This window comes from Sminthopsis crassicaudata, chromosome 3 (genome assembly GCF_048593235.1).
Source record: "Sminthopsis crassicaudata isolate SCR6 chromosome 3, ASM4859323v1, whole genome shotgun sequence".
NCBI classification, from domain to species: domain Eukaryota; kingdom Metazoa; phylum Chordata; class Mammalia; order Dasyuromorphia; family Dasyuridae; genus Sminthopsis; species Sminthopsis crassicaudata.
Window position 1 is genome coordinate 46,010,170 of NC_133619.1, and position 20,265 is coordinate 46,030,434.

Here is a 20,265-nt window from a genome sequence, read left to right on the forward strand (position 1 = left end):
CTTTCCAAAATAACTGCCGTTTCTCCATTTAATACCTGAGAAGTTTTTGTTTTTTTTTTTTTTGTACCAAAGTACAATAGTTGATATTTTCCCTCAGTCTTCTTAGATTCAACTCAGTGGTCTAGCCTGTCAAGGTCCTTTCTGACAGCACATGTGTAACCTTGGAAAATTAATTTATTTCCTCTGTACCTCAATTTTTTTACTTGTAAAATGGGAGAAAGGTGTTGAACTAGACCTCAAGATTTTTTTCCAGTTCTAAATCTATGATCCTATGATAAAATCAGCCTTGAAAAGCTGTATCATATAGTGGAAGGGGGTGTGATTTTCAAGTCAGAGAATCTGAAGTTAAATCATAACACTCATTTATTAAGTGCTGACTTTATGCTCTCTAGCAGGGAAGGAATTCTATATTCTATCTGTGGAAACAACATGAACATACATATTTATGTACAAAATGAATACACAGTACGTTTAGGATAATATCAGGGGAGGAAGTTCTAAATTTTGGGAGGTAGCAAGAAGGGCCTCAGATACCTAATGCTTGAACTGAGATCTAAGAAGAATTAGGGATTGTAAATTTCATTTTTTAATACCTGTAAGCTAACTGAGTTGCTCTTTAACAACCTGGTGAAAATAGGGTGTGCTTGGACAGGTGGTACCAATTTACCATAAGCTAAAGATATAATGACTTGGAAAAATCCCCAAGAGCAGTGGTCCTCAAACTTTTTAAATAGGGGGCCAGTTCACTGTCCCTCAAACTGTTGGAGGGCCGGACTATAGTAAAAACAAAAACTCACACTCTGTCTCTGCCCCTCAGCCCATTTGCCATAACCAGGCTGGCCGCATAAATATCCTCAGCTGGCTACATCTGGCCCGCAAGTCGTAGTTTGAGAACCCCTGCCCAAGAGGATAATAACCCAAGTCCCTGTCATGAAATTGGTATCTCAGTCATATGTTTAAAACTGTTCATCTACCTTTGAAGTTATGGCACAAGGCTGATTAGTCATATGGTACTATTTGAGATTGTATTTGCTTTGATAGTAAAAACTGGTCTGTCCTAAGTAGTCATTTACTGGACTTTTGGGATTCATTAACTGAATTAGGAATATTGTATGTCATCTCTTTCTAACTGTTACATTTCTCTCTTTTATCATGCTACTTTGTTCCAGTAACTTATTTTATTGTTCCTTAAATGAAGAAGGAAGACACTCCTATTCATGATGACTTTTTTGGCTCATCCATCTATATTTATCTTATTTTGTGTTGAAATGAAAGTTTGGAACTCTAGATGACATGAGTAACAGTTTGCTTTTTTTTTTTTTAAAGGAATCCTTTAAATTATAAAACTGACTTTGAAAATAAGCATGTTGGCAATAAAGTCAGATCTAACCAATTGGAAAAATATTAAATGTTCTTGGATTGGGTGAGCAAATATAATAAAGATGACAATACTACCTAAACTAATCTATTTATTTAGCGCTATACCAATCAGACTCCCAAAAATCTATTTTAATGACCTAGAAAAATAATAACAAAGTTCATATGGAAAAAAAAAAGGTCAGGAATTTCAAGGGAATTAATGAAAAAAAAAATCAAATGAAGGTGGCCTAGTTGTACCAGATATAAAATTGTATTATAAAGCAGGTTACCAAAGCCATTTGGTATTGGCTAAGAAATAGACTAGTTGATCAGTGGAATAGGTTAGGTTCAAAGGAAAAAACAGCCAATACTTCAATAATCTAGTGTTTGACAAACCCAAAGACCCCAGGTTTTGGGATAAGAATTCACTGTTTGACAAAAATTGATGGGAAAATTGGAAATTAGTATGGCAGAAACTAGGCATTGACCCACACGTAACACCATACACCAAGATCAGGTCAAAATGACCTAGGCATAAAGAATGAGATTATAAATAAATTAGAAGAGCATAGGATAGTTGACCTCTCAGACCTGTGGAAAAGGAAGGAATTTATGACCAAAGGAGAACTAGAGATCATTATTGATCACAAAATAGAAAAATGTGATTATATCAAAGTAAAAAGTTTTTGTACAAACAAAATTAATGCAGACAAGATTAGAAGGGAAGTAATAAACTGGGAAAACATTTTTACAGTTAAAGGTTCTGATAAAGGCCTCATCTCCAAAATATACAGAGAGTTGACTCTAATTTATAAGAAATCAAGCCATTCTACAACTGATAAATGGTCAAAGGATATGAACAGACAATTCTTAGATGACAAAATCAAAACTATTTCTAGCCATATGAAAAGATGCTACAAGTCATTATTAATCAGAGAAATGCAAATTAAGATAACTCTGAGATACCACTAACACCTGTCAGATTGGCTAGAATGGACAGGGAAAGATAATGCAGAATGTTGGAGTGGATGTCGGAAAATTGGGACATTGATATGTTGTTGGTGGAATTGTAAATATATCCAGCCATTCTGGATAACAGTTTGGAACTATGATCAAAGAGTTATCAAATTGTGCATACTCTTTGATCCATCAGCATTACTACTGGGCTTATATCCCAAAGAGATTTTAAAGAAGGGAAAGGGACCTGTATGTACAAGAATGTTTGTGGCAGCCCTCTTTGTAGTGACCAGAAACTGGAAACTGAATGGATGCTCATCAATTGGAGAATGGCTGAATAAATTGTGGTATATGAATATTATGGAATATTATTGTTCTGTAAGAAATGACCAACAGGATGATTTCAGAAAGGTCTGGAGAGACTTACATGAACTGATGCTGAGTGAAATGAGCAGGACCAGGAGATCATTATATACTTCAACAACAATACTATATGATGATCAATTCTGATGAACATGGCCCTCTCCAACAATGAGACGATTCAAATCGATTCCAATAGAGTAGTAATGAACTGAACCAGCTATGCCCAGTGAAAGAACTCTGGGAGTTGACTATGAACCACTACAGAGAATTCCCAATTCCTATATTTTTGTCTGCCTACATTTTTGATTTCCTTCACAGGCTAATTTTACACTATTTCAAAGTCTGATTCTTTTTTGTACAGCAAAATAACTGTTGGACATGTATACATATATTGTATTTAACTTATACTTTAACATATTTAACATGTATTGGTCAACTTGCCATCGAGGGGAAGGGGTAGGGGGAAGGAGGGGAAAAATTGAAACAAATGATTTTGCAATTGTCAATGCTGGAAAATTACCTATGCATAAAATTTTTGTAAAAATTAATTAAATATATTAATTAATTAATTTTTTAAAAAAGAAAAAAAATAAGTGTGTTGGGTTGAAAGAAAATAGTTAAATGGAACTTTCTATTATTAAATAAATTTTTCCTTTTGTTTACTAGATTCAACTAAACTATTTTGGAAATTATATCCCTAATGCTTGGACACAGGAAAATGGATGTACTCTTTGTGATTTGGATGTAATTGACCTATCAACTTTAGAAGTAAGTATAATGGTACATTCACTGTGCTTCCAGACTTTGAATTGTGATTGCTTACTGAAATATTGGAGGAAAATAATCAGTTGAATTATTTTTATTCTTGTTTATTTATGTGTTTGTTTGTTTTTCCCTTCTGGTGTTGTTTATACAAATTTGTGAGTTCATCATTGTTGGGAACTTCAGGTGGAGGAACTCCCTCTATCATTACCTAACATAACTTTAGAGAATTGCCTGTGGTCCTAAGAGGTTACATGATTTACATACTTGGACCTAAGTCTTCCTGAACTCCAAGAGCAGCTCTCTATTTTCTATGCTGGTCTACCTCTCTAGTAAGGTGGATAGCAGAACATCAAATGCGATCTTTTCAATAGAGTGTGACAATTTAAAAATTCTGAGATCAAGTTTCTAGGTAAATTAAAGTCAGACTATATCTAGAAAGCAATCAACAAAAACAGGCTGTAGCTAAAGAAACCAACTTAAACCTTTGAAAAAAAGGTCAAAACTCAACTGAGGGTGAAAATCAACTCTGGCCAACAAGAGAATGAATATTATACCGGGGGATGGACTGCATTAAAATGATGATCTTCAGGGAAGTGACTTGGATCATCCAAATCTTGATTTAAGGAGATTTGGCAATTTTCATATAACCTATTCGTCAGAAGGGAGAATCAACATTTTTTCAGACCTGAGTAAATATATAAACTGGAATACATTCATTAGCCTAATATTAGAATTTATTTTACTGTCTTATTAGATCTAGCCTTAGTAAATATTTAAGAGGAAGTAGATGAGGGAGTAGAAAAGGAGAAAAACATTGTTTTTGATTCAATAAGTAGTTATTAAATATAAGAGAAATAATTATTTTTCACATAGGTTTTCTAAACTTAAAGTTGTCAGATTCTTAAAGGTTTAGCTATTGTTTCCATCTGAGCCACGGCATAAGTTTGCCTGAAATACCCAAACTACAGCAGGAGCTTGGCTATTTCCTTTGAGTTAATAGTGTTAATTAGCTGTCAAGTTGGTCATAATCATTTAAGGAAAAAATAGGGGGAAAAGTGTAATAACAAATTAAGACTATTTTGAAAATCAAATGTTAATTGTAGATTTTTAGAAAAGTTTTCCCTATGAATATTTAGTTACATTTATTTTTTTTTGCAGTTAATATTTCAAATGGAATAGGTAATCTTCTAGAATCCGTATTGTTTATTTATAAAGTTTTTCCCTTAGACCTAATACCATTGTGATTCAGGGGAGAGAAGAACTTTTAATACTTACTATAGTAAAATTTTGCTTCAAGCAAATCTCTTTGATGACCTGGAGGAGTACCAGCTGCCATGAGGAGTATATGGTGGAAATAGTTTAAAGTCATGGAAATTTACAGGATGCAGTTGTACAAACTGCTGATCTCATCAGTAAGGAATAATTCAAGAGAACAACATTTAGCCTATTAAAGTCAATATTCCAAGAGTAAATAATTTATATTCTTACCAATGTCTAAAGATAGATAAAAATAAGTTTTATGTATAATTAAGAGCTACTGAATAGGTCTATGTTTCCTTTGAAAATAAGAGATTTTAGCCATTTTTAAAACAGCAAATGATTTCTTACTCAGAAACAATGCCAGGATATTTTTGGATAGAGATATGATGAAGAGATGTTTTAGAATATTTTTTTTTGTACAGAACTTAATGTTCTACCCTCATAAAAAAGAGCTACTGCTCCTACTGATTTCATTCTCATTTATTTTAACTGTGTCAAATATGAATTAAAAAAACACACAACAATAACTTGCTTTCTACTTTATCAAGATGAAAAGCCCTTAATTCTTTTAAGGAAACCCTATAATTTCAGAGTGGTTTAAAAATAACATTGGAAAGTTACAAACTATTAAATCACTAAAACCATAGCCTCAAAGTTAATATAACTAGTTGAGACAGTATAGAGAGTCCTGGATTTGAGTCAGGAAGACCTGAGTTCTATTCTATCTTCAGAAATTTCCTAGCTTTGAGACTTTGAGCAAATCAATTAATCTCTGTCTGTTTCTCTTTCCTCATCTGTAAAATGGAAATAATAATAGCACCTATCTCCCATGAGTATAAAAGGAAGATAAAATTTGTAAAGCTTTTTGCAAATCTTAAAATACTATATAAATACTAAGTAATTGTTATTGTGGTTATTATTATTATTGTTATCTTATTTTTATTATTGTCATTAACTAAAGTCAATATTTTAAATACCTATTTAGGGTAATCTTATTTGTCTAGCTTTTTAGTTTGCTTTTAAGATTATTTTTTGGTAATAATTATGTCATTTGTTTAATTTTATTCAGATTTAAAGCTCTTAAGAGTAAGATTCATCTCTCTGTCTCTCTTTTTCTGTTTGTCTCTCTTTCTCTTTTTCCCTCTGGGCCTAGTTGTGTGAGCACTAGTTTGTGTATATATGTATATATGTGTCTGTGCATGTATGTAATTTTTGCCATGAGGAGTATTCTAGTGACCTTTAAATAATGTGGCCAATTTAATTACACAGATTGTTTTGATAACCCAAATGCAATGACATTAGGTGTTTTCATTTACTTGAGAAGAATTTGTAATTTCAACAATGTGATTTGTTTTGCAGTGCGAAGCAGCATAAAGTCTGAAAAGATTTTTTTCCAATATCAATGCTCCTATTTTATATCTGTGTGATCTTGGATAAGCCACTTACCTTTCTAAGGCCTCAATTTATTCACTTTTATTACAAAGGACTAAAATTGAATGCTCTCTGACTCCTTTAATTTTGTATTGTTAAAATAGAAGGTTTTTACTTTAAAGAAATAAGTAATTTATTGTACAAATAATATGATTTTCTCTCCCTGTGACTCTACCCCTTTCATCACTATCCATTAAATTTTTTTAATGGTATAAAAGGCAAAGTCAAGACTTAATTTGAACATCTAATATTAAGCTTAATCAGAACAAAAATCAAGAGTGAATTAGCACGTACTGATTTCTACACTTTGCAGATCATTCCATAGTGAAGATATATATGCGTGTGTATGTGTGTGTGTGTGTGTGTGTGTGTGTGTGTGTGTGTGTGCGTGCGTATATGTGTATGTCTGTGTATTTTTCTTTACATGTTGTCATCTTCATTTTTTATTTATTCTACTAGGCTGCAGAACAGCATTTTCCTATCTAACGAACACTTTAATTTAGCCTAAATAAAGGTTCATTTAATTATTTTTTTCCTAGGACTATCCAAGAGTAACAGTTGGTGTTTTCATTGAGCAGCCCACTCCTTTCCTACCTCGATTTCTAGACCTTTTGTTGACACTGACTTACCCCAAAGAAGCTCTCAAAATCTTCATTCATAACAGTGTAAGTATTTGGATGGTGAATTCTACTGGAGAGAGGGTGGGCAGTTCTGAGAAGAATGAATAGTCAGAAATGGCTTAGACACAAGAAATTATACTTTAAAATCATCAAGGTGTTCATGAGAAAAATGATTTTTTTTTCATTTTGGTAAGGCAAAGATGAAATAATAACATAATAAACATTTGTAACTCTATGATGCACATGGATAGGATGGACTTGGATTTCCTAGAAAAGCAAAACTAAGGAAAACTCCTAAAGTTTGAAAAACAATTTCAGGATACAAGGATTAGTAAACTTCTGAAACTTATATTCAGATTGTAGTCCAGCCTGGGAAAGGATTCATTAATTAGTGCATTTTTACAAATAATAAACACCAATCTATGAATTTGGAAGAGTCTTGGAATACTAAAATTAACATTTCTATTGACATAACTGAAAGAAAACCTCCTGTTTTTAAAAGGTTTCTCAGTGTCCTTCATAGAGATAGCATTATTGGTGGAAGGAACCATTAACATGACCTAATAGGGCATTTATTATATTTTTACATTTTATCTTCCTTGGTCTGCAAGCTAGATAAAATATAGCATATATGATTGCATCTCTTCAGGAAATACAAGAGAAATGTACTATACATGATTTTTAAAAAAAGATTTGGGATATACTTATTACAGAACAAATGTCCATTTTCACATGACTGAGTTGATTAAAATTTTTTTTTGGAGTATACATTTAATAGCTCTCACATTGCAGTGAAACTGATAATAATTGGCCACTAACATGGTTGTTAATATATCACATTATAAATAATTTTTGTTTGTCATCAATGTATTAATGATAAAATATATTTTAAATGGTGGTTACTAATAGAAAAAAACTAATATTATTGCCTCACAGTATGATGAGGATAATGATATTATGTTTATTTTTTATTTTCAACTTCTTAGATATTTGGTAGTGTGTTTCTAGAATGTATTCTAAAATGTACTTTGATGGCATTCCCCCCTTTTTACTTATTAAGCTGATGATACAAAAATGCTTTTTAAAATGATACTTAAATGCATATTTTATAGCAAACAATAGTAAAATGCAACATTTGCTAAATAAGTCTTATTTTGTTATGAAAATCATTTGCAGAGCAAGGGGTGTTGTATAAACAGCATTTCAGAACACATTCATTGCCTTTCACCTCTTTGTTGTTACTTTCTCTGATTCTAAATTTTATTAATATGTTGTAGGAGGTCTATCATAAAACAAACACGTAAAATCTAATTCTGATTTTTATTAATATGTTACAGGAGGTATATCATGAAAAGCACATCAAAGAATTTTGGGAAAAAGCTAAAGATGTGATCAAGAATATAAAAATTGTTGGTCCAGAGGAAAATCTAAGTCAAGCAGAAGCCAGAAATATGGGAATGTATGTTTTCCAATTTTTATAATTTATTTATATAAAAAAGTAAACAAATAACTTTTAAAATGATCTTTGTAACAGAAATAAATATTAACAGTTATATTTATCCCTGGATTTATAGGTTATATTTTAGTAGGCTATGAGTGATGTCCATTTAAGTTTTTTTTTTTTTTTTTTTTTTAAGGAGGTTAGATTTAACCCATTTAAGCAAGCCATTATTTTTTTATTTCCTTTAAGACCCTAAAAATAAAAGTGTAGATTTCAATGAGCAATAGAAAATTGATATGACAGCAGTTTAATTGCAGCATATAATAGGCAAAAATTATATACTTACTAACATTAAAAATAAATGTACCTCTACACAGATATAAACATTGTCGTACTTCCTTCTTTAATTGATATTCACTTATCCTACAACCTCAATTCTGTACATTAAAGCCAACAGCCAATAAAAACACATTTTTTTGAGCAGCTATAAGTGCTCAAGGTATCCCACAATTAATGTACATGTAATTCAAAAGAAAGCTGTTTTATATGTTTACCCTTATTTTAAACTTAACATATATTTTTGTACACTTTGATGCCTTACTTTGTAGCTTTAGCAAATGAAAAACAACAGATAACCATAGAAAGGAAAACAGGAGCAAAAAAATATTACAGATACTGAAAGCAGGCTTACCTATGACCTCTGGAAGGAATACCGGGCAGTCTGATAGTGAGGAAGGAAACTGAAAATTGTAATAAAGCCTATACAAAAACTCAGAACTGGAGAATGGGACCAGTGAGTCTAATGACAAATGGGCCTCTCCATTTTAGTAAGGTTCTGAAGCCTCATTGTAAAGTACAGGAATTTTCATTCCTAATGATGGTTCTGAATTATTATATTCAATATATTCTGTGAGGTGTCTTTGAATAATTTTTACATGTGAAATTTTTAAATTTTAATAAAAGGTTGGTCATTTAAAGCAATAATTATATTGGGGAAAAGAAACATCTTAATATCTACTTAGATGGTACTATATATTATATTATGGGAACATAAATAATTTTTGTAAGGGTATAGTTACATAAAATATTAACACAAAACTCTAAAAAGCATTTTTGTTCATAAATCATTTGAAAAGTGGTGGAGCAAGCTTTCATTTGTTAGTGTTATAAGATTGTGTATTTTAATTACAGTTGGAGTTAAATATAGAACTAAGGTGACATTTTAACGGAATATGTATGACATAATAACAATAATGTTGTTCAGTCATTTGAAGTTCTGCCCAACCCCTTGTGATTCCATTTTGATTTTTCTTGGCAAAATTACTGGGAAAATGATCAAACAGGATTAAGTGACTTGCTTAAAAACACACAGTTCCTAAATGTGTGAGGTCACATTTGAATGCAGGAAGATGAGTCTACCTCATTCGAAGTCAAGCACTCTATTACTATGCTACCTAGCTGCCTCATTAACAATAATATCAAGCAATAATATTTTAATGACTCAGAGAGAGACAGACTGACAGAGACACACAGACACAGAGAAACAGAAAGATGGAAACAGAGACAGAGATGGAGACCGAGACAGAAAGAGACACAGAGAGAACAGAATGAGAGAGAGAGAGAGAGAGAGAGAGAGAGAGAGAGAGAGAGAGAGAGAGAGAGAGAGAGAGAGAACAGAATGAGAGAGAGAGAGAGAGAGAGAGAGAGAGAGAGAGAGAGAGAGAGAGAGAGAGAGAGAGAAAAGCAGGCACACAGAGAAAGAGTCAAACAAATTCTTTATCCAGAAATGGTTGTTTGTAATTAGAGCATGGGAATTGCAGCCAGGAAGACACAAATTCCGATACTGTCTTGGACATTTAAATAATTGTGTTACCCTGAGCAGGTAACTTAATTTCTATGTGCCACAGTTTCCTTAATTGTAAAATGGGGACAATAATAGCACTTGCCTCCCAGAGTTGTTGGGAGCTAACATGTTAAGTATCTTTTCATCCTCTAAGCACAATGCAAACACTAACTATTATTAAATAATTGTAAAGACAAAGTGTATGTCTTCTAAAGTCGATAGCAAATATTCTGAAAGTTGATGTTTTCTTTCAAATTTTTGATGGGCAATCTCAAATTAACTTAAATATGAATATTTTATGGTAAGCTAGTTACATTTATGAATATTATGCTAAAACTTGGTTATTTAGAAATGTTAACTGTCCTATAGCAGAACTAATGACAACTTTTTTTTTTTTTATTTATTTCAGGGATCTGTGTCGTCAAGATGACAAGTGTGATTATTATTTTAGTCTTGATGCTGATGTTGTTCTGACAAATCCAAAGACATTGGAGATATTGATAGAGCAAAACAGGTACTTAGTAAGGTTCACTGGGACCCTTACTCAAAAGATCATCCTCACTGACAATTCTCTTTGAAACTTAAAACCAGCATGTGCTTAATCAGTGTATTTGATATTTATCAAATGCTTACTTACTATTTTCAAGGTACTACGCTAAATACTGCAGAGTTAGATGTAATATTGGCAATCTTCACAGAGAACTTACAATATAATGAGGAATTCATTTACAAATAATTAAAATATGCATATAATAAATTTGAAGAAAAAGTGAACCTACTCAGTTTGTGGAGAGGGTTTTGATATTAGGGGAAACATTATAAAGGAAGTGACATTCTATTTGAAACTTAAAGAAATGCAAGAATTTCAATAAGCAGAGTGATAGAGGATTCCAGTTGTGGGGAATTAGGCTGAAGAGTACAAAGTAGGATCTGGGAACTAGCTTGGCTAGTTGAATCCTTGATATTTCCAGTAAGGAATTTATATAATTTTGGCAAATTGAGAGCCCATGACTTCTATTTTGAGTATACAGATTCATCTGATGCAGTTATTGTGTCAAAGCTACATTCCCAATCTAGGCTTGACCATAGAAGCAACAAATTAATCAACAAACATTTTAATGCCTAATATATTCCAGGCACTGAGAATACAAAGAAAGTAAACTAATAAATTAAAATCTTATTGTTATAAATAATAAATGTAACCTAAAGGTAATCAAATCAGCTGTATTATTGAGATGCCTTGACAAATTTGATTATTTGTATTGGGTATTTTATCTTCCTTTGCACAATTTAACCTTATGCAGATTATTACCATGATTGATATTGTCCATAATATGCCTTTTAATTTTAATAATTTTATAGACATTTAGACAATTTACTTTATATTGGTAAATATTGAATATTAACTATTTTCTAAAAGGAAAATAATCTCCTTTTTATCTTTTTAGTAAGTGGAACATTGTTGAAAATAATAAGTGTAGCTTAATGCCTCACAGAGATCATGTGTTGGCCAGTTACTAGTTACATTTCTATTCATGTCATATATAATGGTATAACTTGTAGACTTTTGTACACTCAAACATGCTGGTAACTGAAATAAAATTGAATTTGATAGAAGTAAATGTAAAGTCTTACAACAAGATTCAAAAAATCAATGTCACAAACACTAGATTCAGGAAGAATGGCTAGATAGTCATTCATATGGAAAAAAATATCTGGGATATTTAGTGAACTTCAAATTCAATGAGTAAGCAATAATAAAATAGGCAGAAAAAAATCCTAATGATATGTTCAGCTATATTAAGAGAAATACTGTGTCAAGGTTGAGAGAAACAGAATACCATGGTTAGACTACTTTGATAGTATTGTATATAATTTGGATTTATATAGGACATTAATAATATAAAGATCATCTACAGAAGGGCAACCAGGATAGTGAAATGGCTTCAGGATCACAAGAACCACTGGAGTACACAGAATTATAGTTTGGAAGAAAGAAAATTGTATGGAATTTATCTTAGTTATTTGAAGGCTGTCATGTGGAAGACAAATTAAATTTGTTTTGCTTGGCCTCAGAGGGCCATTGAATGGAAGCTTGACAAAGACAGATTTAGATTTGATATCAAGAGAACCTTCTTGCAAGATCTGAAATTAGAGCTCTCCAGAAGGAATGTACTACCTTAGGAGACAATCATTTTCTTCTTATAATAAGTCTTCAAAGGAATAATTGGGCATGGATTTTTCGAGTGATTTCTTCCAAATCTTAAATTCTGTAATTCTGTGAACAAAGCTTTTGGATGAATGCATCTTTAGAAAGCAGACTGTCACTATTAATTGATCATTCATTCAAAAATGCATTTAGTACTTAGTATATATAAGTCATTGTTCTAAGCCCTGAGGGACATGCAAATTTGAATATAATATGACCTCTATCTTCCACCAGCCATTTTTCATTTTTCAGATGAAAAGTTATTTAATAATTCCTTCTCCATTTTGAGTCATTTATTCAATAAACAATTAGTACCTATTATCTGTAAGATATTGTGCTATGCACTAAAAATAGGTAGATAGATAATCTGTTAAACAGAAAGTACCAGGAACTATTCAACAAGCAGGAAGATCAATTTTTGCCCTTAAGGAGCTAACATTTTAATGAATGGAAAGAGTTAAAGACAATACATAAATGGGAATTAGAAATGAAAGGACACACAGTATGAGTGGCCACTAAACAGTTGGCCATGGACTTTTGAGGTGACATAAGGATAGAGATGGAGGAAGAAATGGAGGCTAGAGGATGAACAATCTTAAAAATAGGAAATATGAGGCATTTGTAGAAATAAATATAATTCAAACTACAACTTAATATTTGCCTAAGAGGTAAAGCAGAATACTTTGATTGAAGACTTCATGGAATTTATGGAGTAAATGACATTTGAATGGATCTTGAAGTCTGGGTAGGATTTTGATGGTAGAAAATCGAGTGTATTACTATAGGACTAAGAATTACGGACTAGCTAAAAGGAATACATGACCAAAGTTGTAGTACAGAATTTGTTCAGCAAAAAAAATATAGACTGGTTGGGCTGAAGCATGAAATAGAGTTAGGAACTGTGAGGCAAAGAAGAATAGATTGTGGAAAGCTATCACAGAATGGCTAAAGAACATAACTGTAATATAATTGTCAACCTGGGAACCACATAAGTTGTTGGAGTATGAAGTTGGAAAATCTGATATTCAGTATTAAGGATCTTTATTGGAGAAAGGAAATGATTGTAGGTAGATATCAGTAAATTAGGAGAACATTGCAATAATTCAGAATTCCCCAAATAAAACTAAAATAATTGACCCAACATAATGAGAATTTAAACTGTAATGATGTCAACAAACACAAGGAGGCAGATGTGTGAAAAATTATAGAAGATAAATTGACAGGATGTGTTATCAGCTGCTTAGAGGAGGAAGAAGGTGGTTAAAATAATAAGTAATTCAATAAATATCAGCTCTCATCAATCCAGCATTCAAAACTAATCAGTGCATCAGCCATACCCAAAATTATAGTAGAGTTTGTTTCTGGTTTTATATAATGATAGCTGTTGGTAAAAACCTGATTAAAGCAACTAAGATAATAAAATATCTTTTTTAACTTGTTTAAAAGTTAGGCTTCAATTTACTGGTATCATAATTTTAAATTAATGTAATTATGTTTTATGTATAGTTTTTGATCTATAAATCCCATGATTTTAATGTCTTTATTGTTAAATAAAATAAATCAGACTGCGAAGCTTTCTCCCTTTCTGTCCAACCTAATTTGTTCTAATATTTATTATCTTAACCACTTCTTTTTGGAGAAAGAAAAAAAATAACAAGTTGTGTGCCAGCAGAAAAGTCATATTCAAATGCTTCCAGATATTTATTTTAAAGTTTGAGTAATCTTTTCATTTGCTATAAAGCTGGTTAGTCTAAGAATTGGAAATTTGAATACTCCTTTACAAAAACTAGTTTTGAATTATAAGGAGTTTTATTCTGCTCTTCAACTAATAACTTTTTTATATTGGAAATATTTCTAAAAATATTTACTAAAATGGTTAATGCTTTTTAAATATGTTTAAAAATCAGATATGATTTTAGAAAACAGGATAATTTGCAATTTAGACTCTGCGATCAGAGATTTGGCTAATTTGGGATTATTCCATTTTAATTCATCTGTAATAAATAAATAAAGTGTAGGTTGCTATTGTCAATTATTACTTCTTATAAACTCAGCTACTTGAAAAATAAATATTTATATTACTTCCTTACAAGGGATCTTTGTACCATTGGCCTTTTACATGCATGACTAAGGAAGCCTGGAAATAATTGATCTGGGTTTCCATAAAGGAGTATTTTCTGCTCAGCTGAGTTGGAGAGCACCCTGAGCTTAGGTTTTAGGGTCATAATCAGCTTGGGGAAAATATTAATACCATACTCATACAAGGTAGTCTTTATTCAGGAACTAGTTTTCCAGGAATGGGAGATTTTCCCTCTTGCATCATATAGCTTTTTCAAACAAGTTGAGATTTCTTCTTCTTTCTTTCATCAAAAGGGTTAAGTGACTTATCCAGGATCACACAGCTAGTAAGCATTTGAGGCCAGATCCACTGAGTCACTTAATTGCCCCATTCCTCCTCCTTTCTAAGGAAGGTGTTTTTTTTTTTTTTTTTTTTTTTTTTTTTTTGCTTTCATATCGATAGGAAGACCTTTTTCATGTATGTGATATTGTCTGGGGACGATATAAAATTGACATTTCCTTGCCATAATTTTCCCTAGAAGTGGTTTTTATTAAGTAAGTTAGGATTGTCACTTTTTGTCCCTTGTTATCTGATTTGTGGAAAGATTATAGAACTTCTCTTATATTTAAGAAATACAGGAGGTTGCTGAATTTAAGTGTTAAGTAGTTTAAATCATCCAAATCTGGAATTCTGGCCCTCTTTAATTCTACATTGTTTCTTTAGCTTCTTTCAAGATTCAGATCAAATATCATCTCATGCAGGAGGCTTTTCTCATTCTCCTTCACCCAAATACTAGTGCCTACCCCTCTGTGGTCTCCTCTCATCTATTACAAATATCTCATCTCTATCTATTTATTTACATAATTTCTCCTTCATCAGAATGTAAGCTCTTTTGAGGGTAGTGATTGTTTTAACCTTTCTTTGAAAGCTCAGGACTTTGCATATATCTGACACATAATATGGACTTATTAAAGGCTTTTTATTAAGTGACTGACATTTTAAGATCAACAAGAAATGCCAGTATGCGAGCACAGAACCTGTTTCTAAGGAATTGGAATCTTAGCTCAGATTAGACTCCTGAGGGACCTTACTATGGTGTGGCAAGAACCCTAAGTTCTCCAAGCCTGTGCCTGTGGAATACAAATCAAGTCAAATGAACATGCATTTATTAGGCACCTACATAATTAGGCATTTTGCTAAGCCTTTATGGATGGACAGATTTCAAATATGGCTCACTATTGGTCTCCATGACTAATTTTAAATTCACCTGTAGAAGTTTTGCCATTAAACAATAGATTTTGTTGGATGCAGCTGCTTCTGAAAAAAAAAATTCATGAAGGCAGAGATGATTTGCAGTTGGACTGATACAAAGTTCATTCTTGTGACATTATTGATCTTTTGATCCTACTGAAATAAAAACAGACAAGATAAATGTACATTAATGTACATGAAGCATGAAGTATTAGATATAGTGCTAAATATAGATCCTGGATTCAAATCATAGTTCTGCATTGACTTTAACATATTTAATCTTAGGCAAATCTCTTAACCTTTCTGGTCTTGTTTCCCCTTTTAAAAAAGTAAACATGGATGACCTGGAAGATTCCTTTTTAAATCAGTGGTAATTACCAAGTCATCAAGGACATACCTTTCTACTTTGAGAAGTATAGCCTATACAGAATTAAATTTATCATATATATATATATATATATACATATATATATATATATATATATATATATATGTTGGAGTTTAAATATTGTAGTTTTAAAAGAATTAAATGTTACATTAATTTTTGTTTTTCTTTCTCTCCAGAAAAATCATTGCTCCTCTGGTAACTCGGCATGGAAAGCTATGGTCCAATTTCTGGGGAGCACTAAGTCCCGATGGATATTATGCTCGATCAGAAGATTATGTAGATATTGTCCAAGGCAGCAGAGTGTAAGTTGAATCATTTAATTGCTAATATTAAATGGCAATATCAATGTATCTGTATACAAGAATTGTTACAATTTAGAAACTGTTTCAAAAGTTTTCAAATTTCATGGATAAATGGACAACTTCTGACCCACTAGATCCTGCTGCACACCATTGTTGAATATGACCTTTTCATTGATCTTCTTACTGTTGCTATTCTAAATTATTCATGCTTAGAATGCTATTTGCCAAAAAACTCTATAAATAGCATATTATTCCTTTGAATAGGCTTCATAAAACTTTCAAACATTGATGGTTGTTGTTTCAGATCAGGGCTTCTTAAATTTTTTCCACTTTTGGCCCTTTTTGTCTAAGAAATTTTTACATGACCGCAGGCATATAGTTATATAAAATAAGCATGCAAATCAAACATTTACTGATAATAAATCATAATTGTGCAACCCCCACATTGGGTTAAGAGATACCATATGGGGTTACAAACTACAACTTAAGAAGCTGGGTTTCAGATAATCCATGAAAAGTGCTAAATAACTATAGAATAGTGTATAAGGAATCTGTCCAGTTTTTTTTTTTTTTTTGACATTTAGACAAGGATCTAAGGTTTCTTAGAGTTTCTGGTAGAAGGTAGTAAATAAGCATATCGAACATGCATATGTTGTCTTAGGTTTTGCAAAACACTTTGCATATATATATATATATATATATATATATATATATATATATATACACACACACACACACACACATTTACACACATACATACATATTATTTTGATTCTCAAAACAGTTCTGTAAAGTAGGATTTATTATTATTCCTCTTTTTTATTTGAGGAAATGAAGGCTATGTAATTTGTTTAGGTTCTAAGTGGCTAAGATAGATTTTATCTCAATTTTATCTCAGTTCTTAACTACAAGTTAACCTCACTGACCACTATGCTGGCTCATTTAAAAAAAAATCTACATCAGTGGTCCTCAGACTTTTTAAATAGGGGGCCAGTTCACTGTCCCTCAGACTGTTGGAGGACCGGACTATAGAAAAAACAAAAAGTCAGCCCATTTTGCCATAACCCAGCGGGCTGCATAAACATCCTTAGTGGGCTGCATCTGGGCTGCGGGCCATAGTTTGAGAACCCCTGCAGTGTCTCTCTCTCTCTCTCTCTCTCTCTCTCTCTCTCTCTCTCTCTCTCTCTCTCTCTCTCTCTCTCTCTCTCTCTCTCTCTCTCTCTATATATATATATATATATATATATATATATATATATATATATATATATATATATATAGGAAATCTGTAAAATATTTTCCTTAAGCAGCTAAATTCCTTATAGTTTAATAGAGGTAGAAACACAAGCCATTATTCCATTGCTTTAAGGGAATTCCCAGATGAGGTAACTCTTTCTGCCAATACAGATTGAAATCTTTTCTTCAGTTTATATTCTTAGAAAATTGCCCAGAGCTTGAGAGTTGCAGTGACTCCCAGGGTAACATAGTCCATAAGTGTCACCAGCTGAACTTGAAGAAAGGTCTTCCTATTTCTATGACCAACAGTGATATAAACAAAAACACCTAAATTGCTGGTATAAGAAAATTAGATCCTTATGATGTAAATATGAGTAACAATGCATTTAAATAGTTTATCAAAGTAATTTCCCCATGTGTTTTTCTTCTCAGAAAAATTTACGTGTTAACCTTTTTCTTTTTTTAAAACTTTGATTTAGTATGAACATATCCATTTGCAGATAAAGAAACAGATGGATAAAATTAAATTGGCTTACCTGAATTCTTGCAATCATTTTAGCCCTGCTTAAGAGAGAAAAGCTCAAAATTCCACAATTACAAAGAAATTCATGCTGTACTTTTTTTTTTTATACTAGGATAGTTAAAGTCATAGGGTCATAGGTTTAAAGGTCAGTAGCTAGATGGCACATAATGCATAGGCTGTTGGTCCTGGAGTCAGAAAAACTCATCTTCCTGAGTTCAAATCTGGCTTCAGACACTTACTAGCTGTGTGACCATAAGCAAGCCACTTAGCCATGTTTGTCTTAATTTCTATAAAATGAGCTGGAGAAGAAAATGGCCAACCAATTCAGGATCTTTGCCAAGTAAACCCCAAATCAGGGTTTTGAAGAATGATGTCACAGAAAATGACTGAACAGCAGAAGATTTAAAGTTAGAGGTTATCTTCTCCATTGCCCTAATTTTACAGATTAGTAAACTCAGGAAGTCATTGTGAAAATCTCAGGAAATTAAAGATTACTCAAATTGACAGAAATAATAAGTGGCAGGGCCAGGATCTAAACTCAGGTCTTTTGCTTTGTATCCAGAATTTTTTCTCTTGTGTCATACTTCCCTTTTTACTTTCTCTTAGTGTAGAAAAAAGTATTATTTGAGTATTAAAGGTTAAAACTGAAATAAATGTGAGTGTTATAAAAATACTTTAGAAAGCTGTCCCTAGAAAAACAGTCTGGTGCCACCAGTGTAACATGAAGATTCCCCTTCATTATAATATTAAGCAATTTTTTGTTGACATTGGTATTGTTTATATAAGCTGCAGTCTGATGTGAACAGTGGGTAGTAGCAGAGTTGGAAGTTCATAGCAGTAGGAACTTAGAGCAGAGAGTTCAAATTTGCATTTAAATTGTTTTAGTCCCCAGCTGTTTGGTTTGTTTGTTTTTTTGTCTTTGTTCTTTGCTGCAGTGACATCAACATTTTTGAAAAATGACTTTGATATAATTAATGAAAATAATATAATAATTCATATCCAAAAATCCATATTGGAGAATAGTCTTAGCACAACAAAGATATTGTGCTGTCAAATCATCAGTTTTATTAAAAATAAATTATTATATATACTTTTAGTGATTATTTTTCTACATTCATTTGTTAGATTTTAAAAGGTGTTTTCTGAAAGCTTTTTTATAATGTACAAGTTTTTTTTTAACATCAGAACACACTAATCTAATGATTTCTTCTGCCATGAAATTTATTGATTTCACTCCCAAGGACGGCATACTCTGCCCAGTTCAGCCATGTTGGAAATGCTATGATTACAATCTAGGCAACACATTATTTCTGCTTTCTAGATATGTATGGAAAGTCTTACATCAGCTGGCTGGCCCTGAGGGATAATTTTTGAGCATGGAAACCTCTAAAATAAAGCTAAAAACCAAAATGGTGGCTCTCCAGCCTGTGTGACCTGTTTCCATTGGCCCTCCATAATGTGCAACCCATTTTCATTGTTCTTTCCTTCTTTGGAACTCATTTCTATTGACTCTGACCCTTGTGTGGCCCATTTCCATTGGTCTACCCTTTCAGGGGTTTTGTTTCCATTGATCCTCCACAATGTAGACCCATTTTTGGCTCTCCATTGACGATGGTAAAATACAGAGGTAAAGAACAAGAAAGCCTTAATAGGTTAGGATCAACACAGGTGAAGAAAGTATTCATGTCACTGTGATTGAGATTGAAGCTCCCTTTAAGTATCAAAGCATTCTTTCTTTAAGCTTAGTCCTTTTATTCAGTTAGAATGTTTATGTCTTTCTTTTATTAGTGATATATGCCTATAGGTTTAGTTAGTGGGGCTAGTAGTACATAAAACAATATTGGGCAAGGAGTCAATTCTGTACAATATTGTTAGAATTGGAAAATCCATTCTTTCACAACCAGCATTTGGACTATAAAATCTTTAAAGAACCCTTTCTGGAGACCTGAGAATGGTCCCATCTGGACTAGGAAAGACTTCTTGGATACACTTAACAGACTTCAAGATTGGGGGTTAGATACCTGAAATCACTGCTAAGACCCTGCATATTTGTGGAAGCTATTAGAAAGTATAATTAGAAAGTCTATGTATGTTTGTATTTGTGTGTGTATGTGTGTGTGTATGAATGTGAGTATGTGTGACAGAGGGAGAGAAAGAGAGACAGAGACAGAAACAGAGACAGAGAGAGGCAGAGACAGAGAGAGAGAGAAACAGAGAAAGAGAGAGAGGCAGACAGAGAGACAGAAGTAGAGAAATAG

At 32.2% G+C, this 20,265-nt stretch overlaps 1 protein-coding gene across 2 annotated transcripts in view; it reads left to right on the plus strand.

The window, feature by feature from the left end:
• The window catches only part of PLOD2 (procollagen-lysine,2-oxoglutarate 5-dioxygenase 2), a 101,702-nt gene that overhangs the window by 65,389 nt on the left and 16,048 nt on the right, over positions 1–20,265 (plus strand). For both annotated transcript variants that reach the window (XM_074298400.1, XM_074298401.1), the window contains exons 8-12: positions 3,346–3,447; positions 6,675–6,800; positions 8,093–8,214; positions 10,449–10,553; positions 16,123–16,248. In XM_074298400.1, the coding sequence (XP_074154501.1) occupies positions 3,346–3,447; positions 6,675–6,800; positions 8,093–8,214; positions 10,449–10,553; positions 16,123–16,248 (581 nt within the window). The remainder of the gene's footprint in view (positions 1–3,345; positions 3,448–6,674; positions 6,801–8,092; positions 8,215–10,448; positions 10,554–16,122; positions 16,249–20,265) is intronic.